Raw genomic sequence first — 20195 nt, forward strand, 5'->3', positions numbered from 1 at the left:
TTGTGTGCTCTTTCCATCAGCTCGTGTGCTGATTATCTCAGTGCCCCGTGCTGAATGTGTGTGCAAGCATATGGTCTGTGCCGGAGCTAGAGCCCAGGTGGATTCATGGTGCAGAGCTCATGTCATAGAGCAACGGAAAGGAACCCGCCAGAGTGGACCTAGCCACCCACTGTAACACTACATATACAGGAATGCTCATGAAACGCAAACTTATTTCTGGTCTTTTGTTACATCTTTACCGTGACAAAGGAAATGAAAGCTGAAAAGAAGATGCTCATCCACTTTTCTATCAAGAGCAATGTGCAGACGGTTCTAGTTCAGGTGTGTCTAGATGTGTGTGAGTGGGGGGCTGGACATGGGCCTGGGAGGTGATAGTGGAGCTGGCCAGTGTGAGAGTCATGTGTCACAGCCCCACAGGGGCAGCAGCTGCCAGAAACCGCTCACTGCACCTAACACGCCCACCAAACAGAAGATCAAAAAATACTTAAAAAATGAAAGGCAAACAAAGCCATAGAAAGGAATGTATTCCCCACCGATGGAAACGCGGCTGTGGCGAGCTGAGGCAGTGAGGGTGGGGGTGGGGGTGGGGCTGCCCCCCCCCCCCCAGCCTGAGCCGGGCTACAGCAGTCGGCCCAGCACCACCTCCTCGCGCGTCACTGCCTCGCAGCGGAAGATCTCCAGGAAGCCCAGCTTGGTGAAGAACTCCAGGTGGGAGCGGTCAGTGGGCAGGACCTCACAGAACACCCCCTGAGAACCTGGGAGCACAGGAACAAGAGCACAAGAAGGGTCACACTGGCCAGCTGGGTTACTAGCAGTTCACTGGAGTTAACAGGATCATCCAGGCATTGCTGAAGGCAGGGCAGCTTGTTCCATAACCCCACAGCCCTGTGTGTAAAGAAATGCCTCCAGATCTCAGAGGAGTTTGACTACTTTTGTTAGGTCGCCTCAGTCTTCTCTGTTCAAAACTAAAACAGCTCAGTTCCTTCAGCCTGTCAGCGTAGGACCTTCCCTTAGGCCTTGGAGACAGGCAGGGCAAGAAGCTTACTGTGCTAAGACTGTAGGCAGACGCCCTGACAGAGAGGAAGCCAATAGACTTCTCTGTCAGGATACTTTGCCTAGACTGAGATACTAAAGATGGGGAGAGGAGAGTCTGCACAGGTCCAGAGAGAAAGACAGCAGACACACAGCAGGAGAGACACAACCAGGATACTTGGATACAAAGGGAGAACTTACCATTAGCTTTGAGTGCGGACAGCAGAGAAGTGACCAGGCTGCGTGTGACACTTGTGTCCAGGACTTCCGGAAGTGCTTCCAGCCGCAGAACAGAGGGGAAGTGGTAGAGCAGGGAGTCAGGATAGTCTGGATGCTCCGAATGGAAATACTGCAGGGCCTCCTGCACACAGAATTACAGAACATTACAATACAGAACTACAGATCACTCTGCAGTACAGTAGAGTACAGCGCTGGTCTCCACCACACAGCACTGCAGTACAGTAGAGTACAGATCTGGTCTCCACCACACAGCACTGCAGTACAGTAGAGTACAGATCTGGTCTCCACCACACAGCACTGCAGTACAGTAGAGTACAGCGCTGGTCTCCACCACACAGCACTGCAGTACAGTAGAGTACAGATCTGGTCTCCACCGGAAAGCACTGCAGTACAGTAGAGTACAGATCTGGTCTCCACCACACAGCACTGCAGTACAGTAGAGTACAGATCTGGTCTCCACCACACAGCACTGCAGTACAGTAGAGTACAGCGCTGGTCTCCACCACACAGCACTGCAGTACAGTAGAGTACAGATCTGGTCTCCACCACACAGCACTGCAGTACAGTAGAGTACAGATCTGGTCTCCACCACACAGCACTGCAGTACAGTAGAGTACAGCGCTGGTCTCCACCACACAGCACTGCAGTACAGTAGAGTACAGCGCTGGTCTCCACCACACAGCACTGCAGTACAGTAGAGTACAGATCTGGTCTCCACCACACAGCACTGCAGTACAGTAGAGTACAGCGCTGGTCTCCACCACACAGCACTGCAGTACAGTAGAGTACAGATCTGGTCTCCACCACACAGCACTGCAGTACAGTAGAGTACAGATCTGGTCTCCACCACACAGCACTGCAGTACAGTAGAGTACAGATCTGGTCTCCACCGGAAAGCACTGCAGTACAGTAGAGTACAGATCTGGTCTCCACCACACAGCACTGCAGTACAGTAGAGTACAGATCTGGTCTCCACCACACAGCACTGCAGTACAGTAGAGTACAGATCTGGTCTCCACCGGAAAGCACTGCAGTACAGTAGAGTACAGATCTGGTCTCCACCGGAAAGCACTGCAGTACAGTAGAGTACAGATCTGGTCTCCACCACACAGCACTGCAGTACAGTAGAGTACAGATCTGGTCTCCACCGGAAAGCACTGCAGTACCGTAGAGTACAGATCTGGTCTCCACCACACAGCACTGCAGTACAGTAGAGTACAGATCTGGTCTCCACCGGAAAGCACTGCAGTACAGTAGAGTACAGATCTGGTCTCCACCACACAGCACTGCAGTACAGTAGAGTACAGATCTGGTCTCCACCACACAGCACTGCAGTACAGTAGAGTACAGATCTGGTCTCCACCGGAAAGCACTGCAGTACAGTAGAGTACAGATCTGGTCTCCACCACACAGCACTGCAGTACAGTAGAGTACAGATCTGGTCTCCACCACACAGCACTGCAGTACAGTAGAGTACAGATCTGGTCTCCACCACACAGCACTGCAGTACAGTAGAGTACAGCGCTGGTCTCCACCACACAGAAGAAACTATAGATCACCTCTATCATTCCACATTGTTGTCAACTCAATTACACATCTTTACAAAAAGAGTTGTGAGAGCCTGGAATAAGGTACCCAGTCATGTCTTCAAAGTTGTTACCCTTATTTCAAGAAATGACTGGTTAAGATCTCAAATCTACCAGCTACTAACAACCAGTGAGCTATGTTCTTATGACAGACCACCTGACAAGCAAGCCCAGTTCCATCCAGTTCTCAATAATCAAATTAAAAATCAAATAAGTGTTTTAAACACTGCTCAATAGCCAAAACAAGTGCTTTGAGAAGCCCCCTTTAAAGGCACTATATAAAATAAAGTTTATTATTATATTATTATTAAAACTGCACACAGAAAAACTTTTTATATATTTTAATGTTTATTTTTATCTAAAATCAAAAGAGTAATCAAAAACCAAAACACTACCTCCTAAAGAGATGAGAACACCTTCATTTTAAACAGAACTTAAAAGCATAGAAAAACATGTTCTGACTTGGATAACTGCAGACCCATGTGATGTGATTGCCCGTACCTTTACTGACAAGAAAACCGAATTCTGACAGAAAACCAGTCCTAAACTGTCAGTCCTCCAATCACTCAGCTCAGTATATTGCAGTACAAATAAGATGTTCAGTATGCAAGCTATAAACTCACATAAAAGCTGATTCAACTAATTTCACAGAAGGGAGGAGGCTGTTGAATCATGAATGAGTATGAGAGCATAGGACTCCTGAGTGCAATTCATTCATCTCTTTCAGGAGAAAATATGCAAATCATATAGTGAAATATAGTGAAGTTATTTGCAAGCACCTCCACACAGGTCATGTTTTTGTGTGTCTGTGCAGCTCTCACGAGGGGGGCAGACACAGCCACAGGGAGGTTCCTGTTTCCCGGCAGACCAGGAGGACAGCGCTCAGGTCACATGCGGTCTGACACACACTGAGCAGCGGTTCTGCCCGTGGAGATGGATCAGCGGGTGAGACTGGCAGAATGGTGTACATCTGCAGGGTGCCCTCTGGTTCCCCACGGGTGTTCGACACAAAACCTCGCTTTGTCACTAAGGACCATTGGGCTCTTGCATAGCTGCTCGTCATCAAGAGAGCCCGCCTGAGGTGTTGGTGCAACACGCCGACGACAGGAAGGAGCTTATCTCTTGATAAAGGGGCATGTTGACATGTTGACACAGAAGCTGTTTCTCCACCTTGGTGTTTAACAGGCTGCTTCCAGTCCTCACCAGCTGTGTCCAACCAGCTCTCTCACTAACGAGGTGTTTATTGATTAATCAACAGTCAAAATTGTATGATCAGTTATGAGTGATCAGTTTAAAAATTACTTCCAAAACATCTAATCAATATCCCAAATCCCTAAAAAGCAATTCTGTGATTGACAAAGTAGTTGAATTCCTCAGAAATGCATTGCAAAGCAAATATGTGGAATCAAAAATCAATCTCTAACTTAATAAAAACTGAAACATAACTCATAAACTTAATATGTTTTAAGTAAACATAAATATAATAATAAGGAACAAGTAACAGGTTTATTCCATGCTGAAAAAAAGAAGAAAGAAAACACAACGTTTCGGCCGTGGAGCCTTCTTCAGGTGTAGAAGGCTCCACGGCCGAAACGTTGTTTACTTTCTTCTTTTTTTCAGCATGGAATAAACCTGTTACTTGTTCCTTTGCAGCCTACGCATGGAGACGCAGCTACCCACCTAAATATAATAATATACGAAAATAATACTGTAATACTTTTCAGAGTACTCCTCAAGTAGTATTTGATATATGTGGATTATAGTAGTATTGGTTATGTGTGCTATATATGGACAGTAATTTAGAATATTATGTACAATACCGGTCACCATGTTACAAGAAAGGATACTGCTTCTAGATACAATCCTGGTTTGCTGAACAGAAAGTCCAACACTGACAGGCTGAAGGAGCTAAATCTCTTTAGTCTTGAAAGGTTACGAGGGGTTGGGATACAAATGTTTAACATCCTCAAAGACCGTGAGAAAGCAACTACAGTGAACTTCTTCGTAATGAACAACGATTCACAATACGAAGACACAAGTGACAGGTCTTTACCCAAATAGTAGTAGGAGTGGGGAACAAGCTATCCAGTCATGTTATTGAAGCTGATACTCTTGTTTATATCACGCCACGGCTGGATAAGATCCCCAGATCAAGGCGAGGCTGCTCTCATTCATAGCCCTGTCTCCCAGCACGCCCGTGAGGGAGGCTCTCTGGGGTCTTACCTGTGCCGCGGGGTGGCTGGCCGCGCCTGGCCCGCGGGGGTGTTTCTCCCTCATGGTGGGCAGCCAGGTGGCCTCGCTCCTCTTGAGGAAAGCCCTGATGTCCAGCGCACCCAGGGCACAGCCACACAGGCCCCGCTCGTCCTCCAGCACGAAGCTGTACTCTTGGCACAACGCGAAGCAAGCGCCCAGCCACCTGGGCAGAGGGAGAGAGGGAGACTCAGGGGTCCTCCCCAGCAGCCCCGGGGACGAGATGAAGCCCACCACTGTAAACCGACACTGTGCTGTTAAGGGTGCGAAACACACAGACCGTGTGCTCCTGCATTCTGCAAAAAGTTAGTTGAACACCTACAAGGGTATTTTTTAATCTTATTTTAAATCTTTTTAAACTTATTTTTAATCTTTTACACCCTAAGACACATGACAAAACTGCTACCAACCAGCACTTAAAGCCCTGTGGATGAGCAAAGTGAAGATGAATTAGTGTCACCTTTGTCAGCTGCCCTGAACTCGATCCCCAGCACTGCTGGGTGGAGGTTAACTGCAGCGATCTGTGCCTGAGCCCCAGGAAGCGTGTCTGTAGCTCACTATGTGTCACTGTGTATAGAGCTGCCGGTTGTCCTGGACAGGGCCGGCTCTCACTTGCCTGTCTCCCATCAGGTCTGGGTGAGGCTGGTGGGCGTCAGGGCTGCTCTGGGTCTTCAGGTGCAGCTGCCTGCAGATCCTGTACAGCTCCACCTGCTCCGGACACGGAGAGAGAGGCTGTCAGGGCACAGGACACGCACACACAGGACACGCGCACACAGGACAAGCATGCGCACACAGGACATGCACAAAAGACACGCACACAGAACACGTGCACATATAGGACACGCGCACACACAGGATATGCGCAAACACACAGGACACGCACACACAGGACACGCACGCACAGGATACACACAGGACACGTGCACACACAGGAAACGCGCACACAGGATATGCACACACAGCACATGCACACACAGGACACGCACACACACAGGACATGCACACAGGACACGCACACACAGGAAACGCACACAGGATATGCACACACAGCACATGCACACACACAGAACATGTACACACAGGATACATACAGGACATGCACACACACAGGACATGCACAGGACACACACACACACAGGATACACACACAGAACATTGGCAGACATAGGATGTGCGTGCATACAGGAGACACACACAGGAGAGACACACACAAAGCGTGCACACAGGATACACACACACAAGACGCACACACAGGATAAACAAACAGGACACACATACAGGATGTGTGCACACACAGGATCACTGTAATATTATGAGTGGTACAGTTCTTTATAAAATTCAGTGTTGTGAAAAAGCATTTGCCCCTTGTCTAATTATCTGTATTATTGCATATTTTTCAAAGTAAATGTAATCAGATCTTCAACCAAAATCTAATATTAGATAAAAGGAACCCTGAGTGAACAACTAACACAAAATATTGATACTTATTTCATTTATTTATAAAAAATAATTATGCAGATCCCAATACATCATGTGAAAAAGTAAATGTCCCCTTGGACTCAATAACTGGTTACTCCATTTTTAGCAGCGATAACTGCAACCAGATATTTCCTGTAGTTATTGATCAGTCTCTCACGGTGCTGTAGAGGAATTTTGACAAACACATTTGTGGGTTTTTGAGTATGAACTGCTCGTTTCACATCCTTGCCACAACATTTAGGTCTGGACTTTGACAAGGCCATTCAAAAACTCTTGAGGGAATGTTATAAATTTTATAAAAACGAACACACTGCTTATCTTTTAGTTTTCTAACTGCTTATAACATTGGCAAATGGGAACATACGAGGGGGGTATCTATAGGTCAGTGGAAAAGTACAGCTCATGTCTTAAATACAGTAAAAAGGGAAGTAGAATGTGTTGATTTGCAAATGTATGCAATAATGAAAGTCTCAATAAGGAGTTGTTTTCCGTTATCCAAGCTTGACTAAGAACTAATGGTTCGTTTTAGGGATTAGGTCATCTATGTTAAAAGTAGGAAGTTTGTCTGTTACTATGTATAAAAAGCGCTGAGCAACATCTTTTGGAGAGACTAGCTTTTACAAGGTGATCTCCCGTATGGATACGAATAAACAACTCTTCTTTCACCAACACCCGGACTCTGACATTTTAATGCTTCTACACTCTAAATGTCTAGTTCTTCAGCCATGCTGATCTGGACTTGCTTGTGTGTTTTGGATCATTGCCTTGCTGCCTGACCCAGCTGTGCTTCAGTTTCAGCTCAGGGATAGGTGGCCTGACGTTCTCATGTAGAGTTCTCTGATCCAGAGCAGACCTCATGGCTCCTTCGATGATGGCACATCGTCCTTGAGCCAGGACACGACCACCACCATGCTTGACCGCTGGTATGAGGTTCTTACTGTGGAATACAGTGTTTGGTTTTCGTCAGTCATCACATCACCTGTCCACAGAACACTCTTCCAGAACTCTTGAGGATCGTCCCGGTGCTTTTGGCGAACTTGAGGTGAGCACTCATGTTCTCCGTGAGCAGTGACTTCTGCCTTGCTGCTCTCCCATGTTTGCCCAGTGTCCTTCTGAAGGTGGAGTCTCAGACACTGAGCTTAGCCGAGGCAAGAGAGGCCTGCAGATCCCTAGAAGTTATTCTAGAGTTCTTTGTGACATCCTGGACACTTTTACTTCTTGCTCTTGGAGAGATTTTCACTGGATGGACACTCCTGGGAAGATTCACTACTGTCCCACAATATTTTTCATTTGGACAATATGGCTCTGACTGAGGATCGGTGATGCCCCAGAGCCTTAGAAATGGCTTTGTATCCCTTTCCAGACTGACAGACAACTTACTTCCAGAGGTTTTCAGGCATTTATTTTTATTTAAGGCATAATGTGCCTCTAGAATCTATGTGCTTATAGCTTCACTCCGATAGTAAGAGCCAAACTTACTCAGATTTATATTGTGCAGGACTGACCCAAATCGGGCCTGATTGTTAACCAGAGTATTCAAATAGCTGACCCTAATTATCCCCTTAATGACTTCTTCACACCTGAAGATTACATGTTTGATTACCTTGCACACCAAACACATGAAAAAAGCAACTTTGGTGTCATTTATTTCTCAGACTTTCCTCTTTATACTACAGCCACCAAAAAGATCTGACCACATTTCACTGTGAAAAATGTGCAAATATTGAGAAAATCAGACAGGGGCCAAATACTTTCTCAGGACAATGTATTTCTGCAACGGTGGGTGTGGGAGTGGGTGTATTCCTGCCCTGTCTAGCTCGAGGCCATGTTTCTTACGTGAATGGAGCGTCTTGTGTGTGCAGGTTCTGTGCCTGTGTGGCTCACCTTGTCTTTGGTCTGGTACGGGCGGATGTTGTAAAGCCTGGAGCTGGGAAAGAGTGGAGGTGGGTGGCTGAACAGATCGTTGTTGGTTCCTGTTGGGAGCAGCATCTGAAACACACACAGGTACTGCACAATTCACAGAGGACTGCCACTGGCCTCCTACACACAAGACCTAGGATCAATTACACTACATTCAATAATTAATCCTATAATACGATTATATAGATCAGAATATTTTTTCATTTTTTAAGAAACTTGAGGTTTCACCCACAGAATAAGAGGATGACTTTGGAGATTCCTTACTGAAACAACACAGATATAAATAAAGCTTAAAGACGTAAGATCAGCCTGCCAGTGTTAGGGCAAAGGGTTAGAGTGACTGTTTAGATCAGGCTAAGGGCAAGATCTCAGGCTGGGGACTGAAAGTTATGGAAAAAAACTGCCTGTCCTGACAACAAATCCCAGAGATGAAATCTCTCTTGGAAAGGGACAAATCAGAGTGGCCTGTCTCTCTTTTGGATACAAAAGGAAACTACAGCACCTGGCAGTAACCTGAGAGAACATGCAAACTCCACTGAGATCGTACCCTTGAGCTGGAACTGTAAGGAAGGAGTGCTAACCACTATGCCATTCACAATTCAGAGAAAACCAGATAAATACTACACCATATGTCACACATTCACCTCATGCACATATGTACTGTAATTCATTTAATGCATGCACATTGATCTTATGAATGTATGTTTTTTTATTTGTTAATGTATTGATGATGTATTATGTAGCTTGTATGTCTTTTTAGCTTCCTGCAAAGGAAACTTCCCATCTGGGACAATAAAGGAAGTCAGCCAAGCTACGTAGGTAACATCTTCAAAACTATTTACTGCCTTCTTAAGCATCAGCTGTGTGGAACTAGAATGATCATCATTCACTGTTTAGGGTGGAGCTGCTGTGACAGTAAAGCCCCTTGTCCTCAGTCTCCTGCACAGTCCCAGGTGATGAAGAGAAGGTGGGTGCAGTTCCTCTCCAGTCCTGCAGAAGGTGCTGTGATCACAGGTCTTACCTGGAATTCCCCAGAGAGACCTCCTTTGAAGACCCAGGGCTCTGATTCCACCCCCAGCAGATCCACTGAAGCATTGGTGCGACACCCTGTTAAGACAGGCCTAGTCAGCTCAGGACCCAGAACTTCAATAGGAAAGCCAGCCCCCAGGCTACAGGCACCTGGAGGTTATGAACACATCCCCTTCCCAGACAGACTACTTTCTGGTTCTGCAGATATTTGAAGAAAGCTACAGTGCTTTCCAAAAGTACTGGAACTATTTAAAATATGTTTCTTATTTCTAGTTATTTTAGTGTCAGGTAATTCCATACGTACTCTTATGATATCAGAACAAAAACTGTGTAAGGTAAAAAGCTTTCTGTGGACTAAGGCAAGTAACCACAGATGATCTTAGGGTAGTCCTGCTCAGGGTGTGTTGTGTTTGTGTGTGTGTTCCAGTGGGTGAGGCAGTGTTGTGTTTGTGTGTGTGCCCCAGTGGGGGAAGCGGTCTTGTTCAGGCTGTGTTGTGTGTCCCAGCAGGTGAGGCAGGGCTGTTTGGCTTGTTCTGTGATGTGGGTTGAGTTTGATTCGTGTTGTTGTAGCTGGCCTGTCCTGAGGCTGGTTGGTGTCAGTGCGCTTCAGGACCAGCTGGCTGAGGGGGCTCATCTCTGGGCTCAGCTCCTGGCTCAGCAGGGCCAGGTGGTGGTAGGAGTTCTGGACACTGTTTTTTAAGTGTGGATTTATTGCTCTCTTCTGTTCTTTTCCTTTCTGAGAAACAGAGACAAAGATGCGCTCTCTGCTGCAGTGTGACAATTACTCTGGAATTAGACAAACATTCTTCCCAAATATAACAAATCTTAAATCCAGAATTCCTAAACCTACCAGAATCAGAACTGCTTCCTACTGGGGGAGGAGAGGAAACTCAATAGAGCTGTAGCTCTTGCGGACAGTGAGAGAGAAGGAACATCATCATCATCATCACCTTCTACCTCCAGATTCTAGCTAGAGAAATTATTTTAAGCACATTCTGATTTCTTATATTGTGGAGTCCAGACTAAAAATCTTCTTTCCAGGTTTTGTGATGCTTCTTTAGAATGGGGAGATTGATTCCTTTCACATTTGGGAATCCATGTTATTGGAAGAGTGATTTGGTTCTATTACATTGCCGTTTGTGGGATGCAGGTTTTTCTCTCTTGCCTGTTAAGGTGTTTTGTACTATATTTAGATAACAGGGCTAGAGGTGGCAGCCCTGGGTTTCTGGGTCTGTGTGAAGCAGGCTTCTGAAACCCATCTTTACATGCGTATTATAGTGAAGCTGGTGTATGTCATGTAATGTTGTGTGTCATATCATTGTGTCCCTTATTGTCAATAAATATTTGTCTTGTTAAGTCTAAGACTCTAAGACATTGTCAATAATGTCTCATATTTTTTACTATTTTATTTTTAGAGAAGGAGTCTTTATTTTTTAGAATAAAACTTGTACCTGACCAGTAATTGAACACAAGATCTTCTGGGTGATAGGCATGCACTCACGCCACTGTCCCAAAGCATCACTTGATAGCCAGCTAATGAAATGCAATATATCAATAATGATGAGTGAGGTGGTTCCAGCAGTGGCCACACGTGCTCAGTCTGACATTACCTCCTCTTGGCTTGAGAACTTGACGCCTAAATACATGAGTAGTCTAAAATAATAAGAAATATTATGGAACAGATAAGACCAAGGTTTGTGTGCACAGGGCACTGTAGACTGCAGACAAACAGTATGTGACTGAAAACGAAGTAAAACCCGGGGAAGTGGAGACTACATTCATCGGGATCTCTAGTGAACCCGCCGTGAACAAGATGCTTCCGCGTCAAGCCCTAGCTTTCTCAGACTACACACGACAGGACTGTATCTAGAGGCAAGCGGGGTGTTTAGTAAAAGTCTCCTTCCCTTCCTTTTCTTCTAACGTACAGTAAAAGCAGTTCCTCCAGGAGCCAAAAGGATAGTTGTCATTCAGCACCCGGCCGTCTGAAAGAGGAGAGCACAGCGACGGTGAAACACTGACATACTGGCCGGGGGAACCCAAGGCACCCCGATACTCAGAGTCCTGCAGCTGGGACCCTGCTCCTGCACAAACAGGGTAACAGCTCACAGACCACAGCCACTGCCAATGAGCAGAAACGAGTTTCTAAAACAGAATACTGAATACTCTTTGCTTCAATATTCCCGTTTTCTAAAAATACAGTCAGTCAAAAATGTGTTCATTTTGAATTGTTTTATGGCAATTCCTTTTCTAGATGTGTAGAGCTTGCCAGTGGGAGGTGCCATGTCTCTAACTACTCACTGCCTATTGATCAGCTGAGGCTTTTATCCAAAGCAACACCCATTTTAGAGAGAGAGAGATCACTTTATTGGCTCTATACAATTTCTTACAGTAGGAATTTCTCTTTTTGCATACCCCAGCTTGCTCTCCATGAGACACACAGACAGGGAGAGTAGCTTGGGGTCAGAGCACAGGATCAGCCATTTATACGGCGCCCCTGGAGCAGTTGAGGTGAAGGGCCTTGCTCAGGGGCCCAACAGAGTAGGATTCCTCCGCAGGCCGTGGGATACGAACTGGCAACCTCCCAGCCACAGGCACAGATCCTTAGCCACAGAGACACCGCCCCGCCCTGGTTCCTCACTCAAGTGTACACCAGCACTGTGCCCAGTGGGAGTAAGAGCTCCCGGCCTCCCTGACACACAGAGCCAAGGTCACTCACCCAGCCAGCTGACAAAGGCCTTGGCCACCAGCACAGTGTTCCTCAGATCCCAGATGTAGGGGTAGAGGTCGTAGAGGACGGCGCGGTTGGTGCAGTTGACCACGCTGCCATGCAGCCGCGCGATCCTGTCGCAGTCCTGCTGGAACCGGCCGGCCCGCAGGCGCCACTCCTCCACCTGCGCGACCGCACCACAAACACACAGCGTTACAGCGGGCGGAAATATCACAAAAAACACACATGCCAGGGACAGACCGCCACACATAACGCCTTGAGTTTTATCTTTATTTTTATCACCAACTTTATCACCAAGAGCTTTGCATTTAGGAGGGGACCCACATCATCAACTATTGAGGTGCAGCCCCACCTGGGAGACACACAGCGGCCATTCTGCACCAGCAGCCCCACCTGGGAGACACACAGCGGCCATTCTGCACCAGCAGCCCCACCTGGGAGACATACAGCAGCCATTCTGCACCAGCAGCCCCACCTGGGAGACACACAGCGGCCATTCTGCACCAGCAGCCCCACCTGGGAGACACACAGCGGCCATTCTGCACCAGCAGCCCCACCTGGGCAACACACAGCAGCCATGCCGCTCTGGCCTAAAAAAGACCTGTGACCTAAAAATGCCAAGTTTAAGATATCGAAATAGCAATCGCCATGCATGCGACATCAGAGGGGCACGAACGCCCACAGAATCAGAGACTGTATTGCGATGCATCACACTGCCTCTGGCCCCATGTCTCCATGCCAAGCGACCGTGATGACAGCCCTCCCTCCCAGTGCCCCCGTGACCCGAACGTGACCCCCGGCGTCTCAGGCAGGCCTGACCTTCTGTGGCTCCCCCTTCTTGCCGTTGGCGCTGACACAGTGGCTGTGGGCCTTGAGCCAGGCCAGGTCCTGCAGGAGGCGCTGTGCGGGGGGGCCGTGCTCGTGGGGCAGGTAGTACAGCCCCACCAGCAGCTTGACCTCCTCCTCGCTCAGTGGGGCCCTCCCCACTGCCGCACCCCCCCCTTTCCCCTTCTCCTGGGACTGCTTGCGCACGAGGGGGAGCTCTTTGCTGGCAGGCGTGTCCTGGGCCTCTCTCTCCCCCTCCTCTCCCTCCGTTTCTCCGCGGGGCAGGTTTTCAGTGCTGTTCAGCCTGAGGCCCCGGTCTTCACTCCGCGGGGCGACATCCAGCTCCTGCTCCCCTTGCCCCTTGTCCTTCGGGACCCCAGCTGTGCAGGGAGGGGCAGCAGGGAGAGCGCTGCGCCCCCGCAGAATATCTTGTGCTGATGTGTGATTGCTCCCCCTGGTGGCGGGGTCTTGAACTGCACTCTCTGAGTTCTTCAGATCCGAGTCAGATTCTGAAGATTTGAGCCCAGCGGGGCGGCACTGACGACCTGCCAGGGGGAAAAAAGAAAAAAGAAATTGCAAAATAAAAATGCAGGCTGAAGGTGACGTTCAAGAGTCTCCCTTGACATTGTCAGGAATGACTGAGGCTGGAAGCACAGCATGTACAGCATTTCCCCACAGCAAAGCCTGTCAGCTGTAGTGCTCAAGGATGCATGTTGTACTGTCATCTGTATCTCTCCTAGAGCTGGTGAGTCAGAAGGACCAGCAGCTGACAGCTCTAAATTTGAGAGACATAAACAGTGTGAACAACCTGTGGGACCAGCCTGAAAGAACAGATCTGGGACCACGAGTTTGCAGCGCATCGCTTGTTAATTCACCTCTGCTGAAGGTGCACTCAATCGCCGAACTCCTGTCAGGGGGGAGGATGAACCACTTTCAGCCTCTGGTTCTTCATGCTGTGCAGATCCCCAGGCAGGGAGCACTGTGGGCCGAGAGTCCTTTGTTAGCAGGACTCCAGCAGGAGTAAGGAACAAGATGTCGAACAATCCTGTTGTGGTCATACCTTCAGCAGAGGAGTGAGACGGCCTTGTGCAGACTTACAGAAACACACTGCTCGGTTTCCTCCCTCTTTACAGACATTACAGCCTCGTGACGGGTGATTGGTCTCAGGCTCGTTTTCATCCTATGAAGTTCTTTGAAGTTGATCACTTTGTCCCTTGACAGCCTCGTTAAGAGCAGATCAATTACTGTTGTTGGTTTCAATCCCTTTAGTACGTTAACTGACCTTGAAGCAGTTTGGTGAAGGAAGCAGACCTGCATGGTTCAGATAACTTATTCCAGTAATGATTCCAAACACTCCACAACACACATAAAAACCCGAACACTATAACCTTCAATACGTGTCAATATATTTGCTCCACTTCCATCCTAGAGGAAGGGAATCGCCGGGATCCTGAAGAGAAATGGCCTGAGGTAATTGTGGGATCAATAAGCAGGAGCAGGAGGTTCCCACTGGCCTCCTGTCATGAGCAACCTGTCCTGTGAAGACGACTCCAGACACCAGATCAAATACCCAAGCTCCCTCCCCCTCCAGCTCCTTCCACTGCACGGAGCCGATACAACCAGCTAATTAGCAGCCAGAAATCACAGCTGTAAGAATCCAGCTGCGGGATGGCCTGGAAGGGCTGGGCCTGCCGAGAAGGGAATGGGACACATGCCAGTGAGCTCACATGGCACAGAGCAGGCTGGGAAAGACTCCACTGCATTTCCGTTTCTTTCTGCTGCTGATGAGAGAGGAGCAGGTTTTCAGGGCTTTTCACATCACCCCATGGGCACGATGAGATTCTGGGTACATTACTGATGCCAGTGTGTATGATACAGTGTATGCAATCACACTATCCAGCCCATCTCCTCTAGCAAGAATTCACAAGACCCTTCTGAGTGAGCAGCAATGGTCCAGCAGTTACAGTCAGGTAATAATTACTCCCTGACCCCTGTCTCCATACAGACGCAGCCTCCAGCAAAGGGCATACCTGGCTGTAACGGCTTACTCATCTCCTGCATCCAGTCCTTCAGGGCAAGAAGCAGCGCCTCCTCTGGACAGTACGTCACCTGCTGCACCTCCCCACCTGCAGGAGGGAGACACACTCTCAGGGTCAGGGCTCACAGCACACAGACGCACGCACGCACGCACGCACACACACAAGAACTGACAACAACACACACAGACTGACAACACACACGCATGGACTGGCAGCACCCACACCACTCCTGCTGCCCCATGCTGATGCAGGCCTTGGTATTCGTCTTGTGTTTTATTTAGTCCTTTAAAACCAGTAAAAGCCACCTGCCAGGCAGGTACCCCTTTACACAGCCAGTGTCTATCTCCTGGAGCAATTGGAGTGTAGTACCTTGCTCAGGGGTACAACTGCACAATCCCACAAGCCTTGATTCAGGAGACCCCAGCCCTGAGCACTGCCCCACGCCCCTCACCCTCAAGTGGTAGGTGTCTGGCGTGGGTTTGGTACTGCTTTGTTTCAAGCACAAGAGCGGCACGTAAATGTTTATTTCATAAACAAAAAGACACAGCTATATCGAGAGTTTCTGTCGATGTAGTTGGATATGGTCACACATTGCCTGTGCAACCCAGCAAGATCATTGCAAGAAACACATATTTCTGAATACTGAACATTGGGAAAATCCCAACATGGCACAGACAAGAAATCAAAAATATTTCCAGCGCTTCTTGACATGATACCAAAATCCGAGCTCTGTACTGTGTTGAAAATGTCAACAAAAATTGAATCTTTACATGAATCCTGTTAAGCAGGAAAATAAAAACACTTTCCTGTAAAGTGTAAGAATTTTTAAATTAAGAGCAAGTAAAGGTTTATTCCATGCTGAAAGAGAAGAAAAGAAACACAATGTGTTCTTCTGGACTCACAACCGTATTCCATTGGTGCTTCCAAGACTAACATGCTAAAACCTATGGAGGGCCATCTTTGCAGACAACAGTACTCAATGGCCAGTCTGTAGCGGTTGTGGAGAGCTTTAAATATCTGGGAACACATACTGATCAGAGGCGGAATCACACTAACGATATAGACAGCATTTTTAAGAAAGCAAGTCAGAGGCGGTTTTTAATTCAAAGACTCAAGAACTTAAATGTGAGTCAAAATGTCCTAGAGGTGGCATATAAAAGCCTTGTTGAGAGCATCCTGGCATTTAACAGGACAGGTTGGTATGGAAACCTGGGGCTGAAAAGCAAAACCACACTGTCCAGGATTGGGAAAATGGCAGGAGCAAAACTGGGAAACAGCAGCCCCAGCTCTGTGGCTTGTATCATCATACAGTCCTCAGAGTGGCGAGGAACATCACAGCTGATTCCACACACCCACTCCACTCTCAGTTCATAACACTCCCATCAGGGAGACGGTACAGGGCACCACATTCACATAAAAACACTTAGAACAAGTCCTTTGTCCCCTTCACTCAATGAAGGTATGTAAATGTAGTGCCCCACTACCTATTTATTTATTTATCCATTTATTTATGTAAATTTATATATATACATATATAACTATATTATAAAAATATAAAAATGTATGTGCAATATATATCCTCTCTATTCATTTGCCCCTCTCTCGACCTCTCTCGACTTCGCCCCACCTGAGTGCCCACTCTGCCTCCCCCCTGCTCCCGCCTCCTCTCCACTCCCGGCTTCTGGTCTCCCAGGCTGTATCGGCTGTGGACCTCCCTCTCTTTCTCACACCTGAAGAAGGCTCCACAGCCGAAACACTGAGTCTCTTTTCAGCTGGAATAAACCTTTACTCTGACGTAGACGTTTGAACTGTTACATTTCAACTGAGCTCATAATCTCTCATATTTCAATATCTTTAACTTTAAATCTCGTTGAAACGTGATGAACGCGGGGAGCTGTAATTCAGCTCAAAAGCAAGCGCACGCTTCAGATTCCCAGCCCGGTGCTGGAAGTGAATACTTGCACAGTGGGCGGAGCAGTGGATGGCCACGGACACAAAGACAGATGCCCCAGAGAACAAACGGATTCGCTCTCCACAGCAGCTGTGGCGTCACAGCGCAGCCTCCTGTGCCCTCTGACCTTGGCCTGGCTTGGCACTGAGGCGGTGCCACGTGCCCAGCGTGTGCAGGGAGATGTAGTTGGCCTCGAACTCGCAGTTGGGGTTGAGCAGAAGCCCCCGCAGGTGGGCGCGCAGGCCGGGGGGCCGTCCTTTGAAGGGGCCCAGGAAGACGCGCCTGGAGTCGTAGTCATTGGCGTGAAGGTTGTCCCACACCAAAGGGGGGCGCTGCAGCACAGCCTGCACCTCCATCACAGAAGCCACGCTGAGCTCCCGCGAGATCACCTTATTGCCTGCCGGACAGACACAGGAGCACACTGTCAGACATACTGTCACTGTCACACTGATGCCATGAACCACCGACTGGGCAGAGTGTCTCTGTACATGAACACATGAGGTGCGTGTCAGTGTGTCTCTGTACATGAACACATGAGGTGTGTGTCAGTGTGTCTCTGTACATGAACACATGAGGTGTGTGTCAGTGTGTCTCTGTACATGAACACATGAGGTGCGTGTCAGTGTGTCTCTGTACATGAACACATGAGGTGTGTGTCAGTGTGTCTCTGTACATTAACACATGAGGTGTGTGTCAGTGTGTCTCTGTACATGAACACATGAGGTGTGTGTCAGTGTGTCTCTGTACATGAACACATGAGGTGTGTGTCAGTGCAGTGTCAGTGCATCTCTGTACATGAACACATGTGGTGTGTGTCAGTGTCTCTGTACATGAACACATGAGGTGTGTGTCAGTGTGTCTCTGTACATGAACACATGAGGTGTGTGTCAGTGCAGTGTCAGTGCGTCTCTGTACATGAACACATGTGGTGTGTGTCAGTGTCTCTGTACATGAACACATGAGGTGTATGTCAGTGTGTCTCTGTACATGAACACATGAAGTGTGTGTCAGTGCAGTGTCAGTGTGTCTCTGTACATTAACACATGAGGTGTGTGTCAGTGTGTCTCTGTACATGAACACATGAGGTGTGTGTCAGTGCAGTGTCAGTGCGTCTCTGTACATGAACACATGTGGTGTGTGTCAGTGTCTCTGTACATGAACACATGAGGTGTGTGTCAGTGTGTCTCTGTACATGAACACATGAGGTGTGTGTCAGTGCAGTGTCAGTGTGTCTCTGTACATGAACACATGAGGTGTGTGTCAGTGTGTCTCTGTACATGAACACATGAGGTGTGTGTCAGTGCAGTGTCAGTGTGTCTCTGTACATTAACACATGAGGTGTGTGTCAGTGTGTCTCTGTACATGAACACATGAGGTGTGTGTCAGTGCAGTGTCAGTGCGTCTCTGTACATGAACACATGTGGTGTGTGTCAGTGTCTCTGTACATGAACACATGAGGTGTGTGTCAGTGTGTCTCTGTACATGAACACATGAGGTGTGTGTCAGTGCAGTGTCAGTGTGTCTCTGTACATGAACACATGAGGTGTGTGTCAGTGCAGTGTCAGTGTGTCTCTGTACATTAACACATGAGGTGTGTGTCAGTGTGTCTCTGTACATTAACACATGAGGTGTGTGTTGCTGTGTGTCTCTGTACATTAACACATGAGGTGTGTGTCAGAGCGTCTCTGTACATTAACACATGAGGTGTGTGTTGCTGTGTGTCTCTGTACATGAATACATGAGGTGTGTGTTGCTGTGTGTTTTGGCATAGAGGCTCTCCTGCTAGTTTTACTCACCAGTCCAGATGACAGTGATGCCAGGAAGGAGATCCTCACCCACAGTGTTCAGGTAAGGAGACTTGGCCAGACTGGGCGAGCACAGGGAGTTGCAGTACTCTGAAACATTGCACAACGAGTCACGGTGCCCTTCCACAACTGAACACAGCACACTGACCTCGCAGACCACAGGCACACTCACACTGCTCGGGAAAGACAGGCATCTGGGCTAAATCATAACAGCCACTCTCTTGTCCCTGTGAGCCATTTCTTCAGTGTGCTGATACTGGAACCATACAGGAAGGAGCAACTTCAAACTGGGTGTTTGCTTTTCAGGACTTAATACTATTACAGCTCTAGGTGACACTATGGACATGTCTCTGAGAATCTAAATACAGGGAACTCCTGGCTATTGTCACATTTCCAGTTGCCAAGCAAATGGATGTTTGGCTGAGAAGTACAGTTCCAGATTCAGCGATCAAAGCAATCATGAAGTTTACCGTGGTTTAGGCTAGTTTATAAAGTTCTGGGTAAGTGTCAATCAACAGTCCAGAAAGTACCATATATGGGGGAACAATAAGGGAAAGAGAAAAATATTGAAGGAAAGAACTCCTTGCTCCAGATTGTCCAAAATGAACAGACTATTTTCAGATTATTTTAAAAGAACAGCTCAGTATTTGAACCTTGCTAAGAGAGCTTGCTATTCTGTGTTTTTAGGGAATTCTGCTTTAATCCCTTGGTTAAAACCAGCCTCTCCTGGTTATTGAGTGCATTTTAGAACAGGGAGATAGGCTCCCATTCATTCAACAAGAACAAAATATTACTCCTCAAATCTGTCCGCGACTAGAGCAGTTTTTGAGAGAGGTACTGTCCTGCCAATGTGAAAAAAAGACAGTCAACTTGATTGATTTGTCTGTCAGTGTGGAAACCTAAGCCCTGCACAGCAGCTCCCTATAGATGTGGATAAGGGTGCCCACTATTAAAAACAGGAGACCCCTGGCACAGAGCAGCACGCCTCAGTGAAGCATTCCTTGGCGGGAGAAGTGCGTGACGACACCCAGCCCCTTCTCTCAGTCCCAGCCTACCTGTGGGGCAAAACAGGAAGATGGGCGGCTCTCCCAGGAACCGGAAGATCTCATTGGCCACAGACACCTGGGCGTGAGCAAACGAAGAGAAGGCCTCCTTGTCAGCCTGGCACAGGGAGTGGTCGATGTCATCAAACAGGATGGCAAAAGCCTTGCACCCGAAATCTGCCACCTGGCGGAAGGGGGTGGGGGGACAAACATAAGGCAGACAGCGTCGGTGACAGCCTGCAGCTGACAGCACGATCAGACACAGAGA

General features: G+C 47.9%; 1 protein-coding gene across 1 annotated transcript in view; it reads right to left on the bottom strand.

The window, feature by feature from the left end:
- Positions 1–598: 598 nt before the first annotated feature.
- The window catches only part of LOC148842033 (protein O-GlcNAcase), a 29623-nt gene continuing 10026 nt past the window's right edge, over positions 599–20195 (bottom strand). Inside the window, exons 5-17 of the mRNA XM_088919713.1 lie at positions 19940–20111; positions 18876–18974; positions 17207–17476; positions 15120–15215; positions 13084–13634; positions 12253–12427; positions 11462–11518; positions 9529–9614; positions 8472–8576; positions 5725–5816; positions 5082–5274; positions 1234–1393; positions 599–755 (exon numbers count right to left, since the gene is read on the bottom strand). Of these exons, the coding sequence (XP_088775839.1) occupies positions 619–755; positions 1234–1393; positions 5082–5274; positions 5725–5816; positions 8472–8576; positions 9529–9614; positions 11462–11518; positions 12253–12427; positions 13084–13634; positions 15120–15215; positions 17207–17476; positions 18876–18974; positions 19940–20111 (2193 nt within the window). The 3' untranslated portion in view covers positions 599–618. The remainder of the gene's footprint in view (positions 756–1233; positions 1394–5081; positions 5275–5724; positions 5817–8471; positions 8577–9528; positions 9615–11461; positions 11519–12252; positions 12428–13083; positions 13635–15119; positions 15216–17206; positions 17477–18875; positions 18975–19939; positions 20112–20195) is intronic.

Source organism: Atractosteus spatula, chromosome 1, assembly GCF_055471065.1.
Source record: "Atractosteus spatula isolate fAtrSpa1 chromosome 1, fAtrSpa1.hap1, whole genome shotgun sequence".
NCBI classification, from domain to species: domain Eukaryota; kingdom Metazoa; phylum Chordata; class Actinopteri; order Semionotiformes; family Lepisosteidae; genus Atractosteus; species Atractosteus spatula.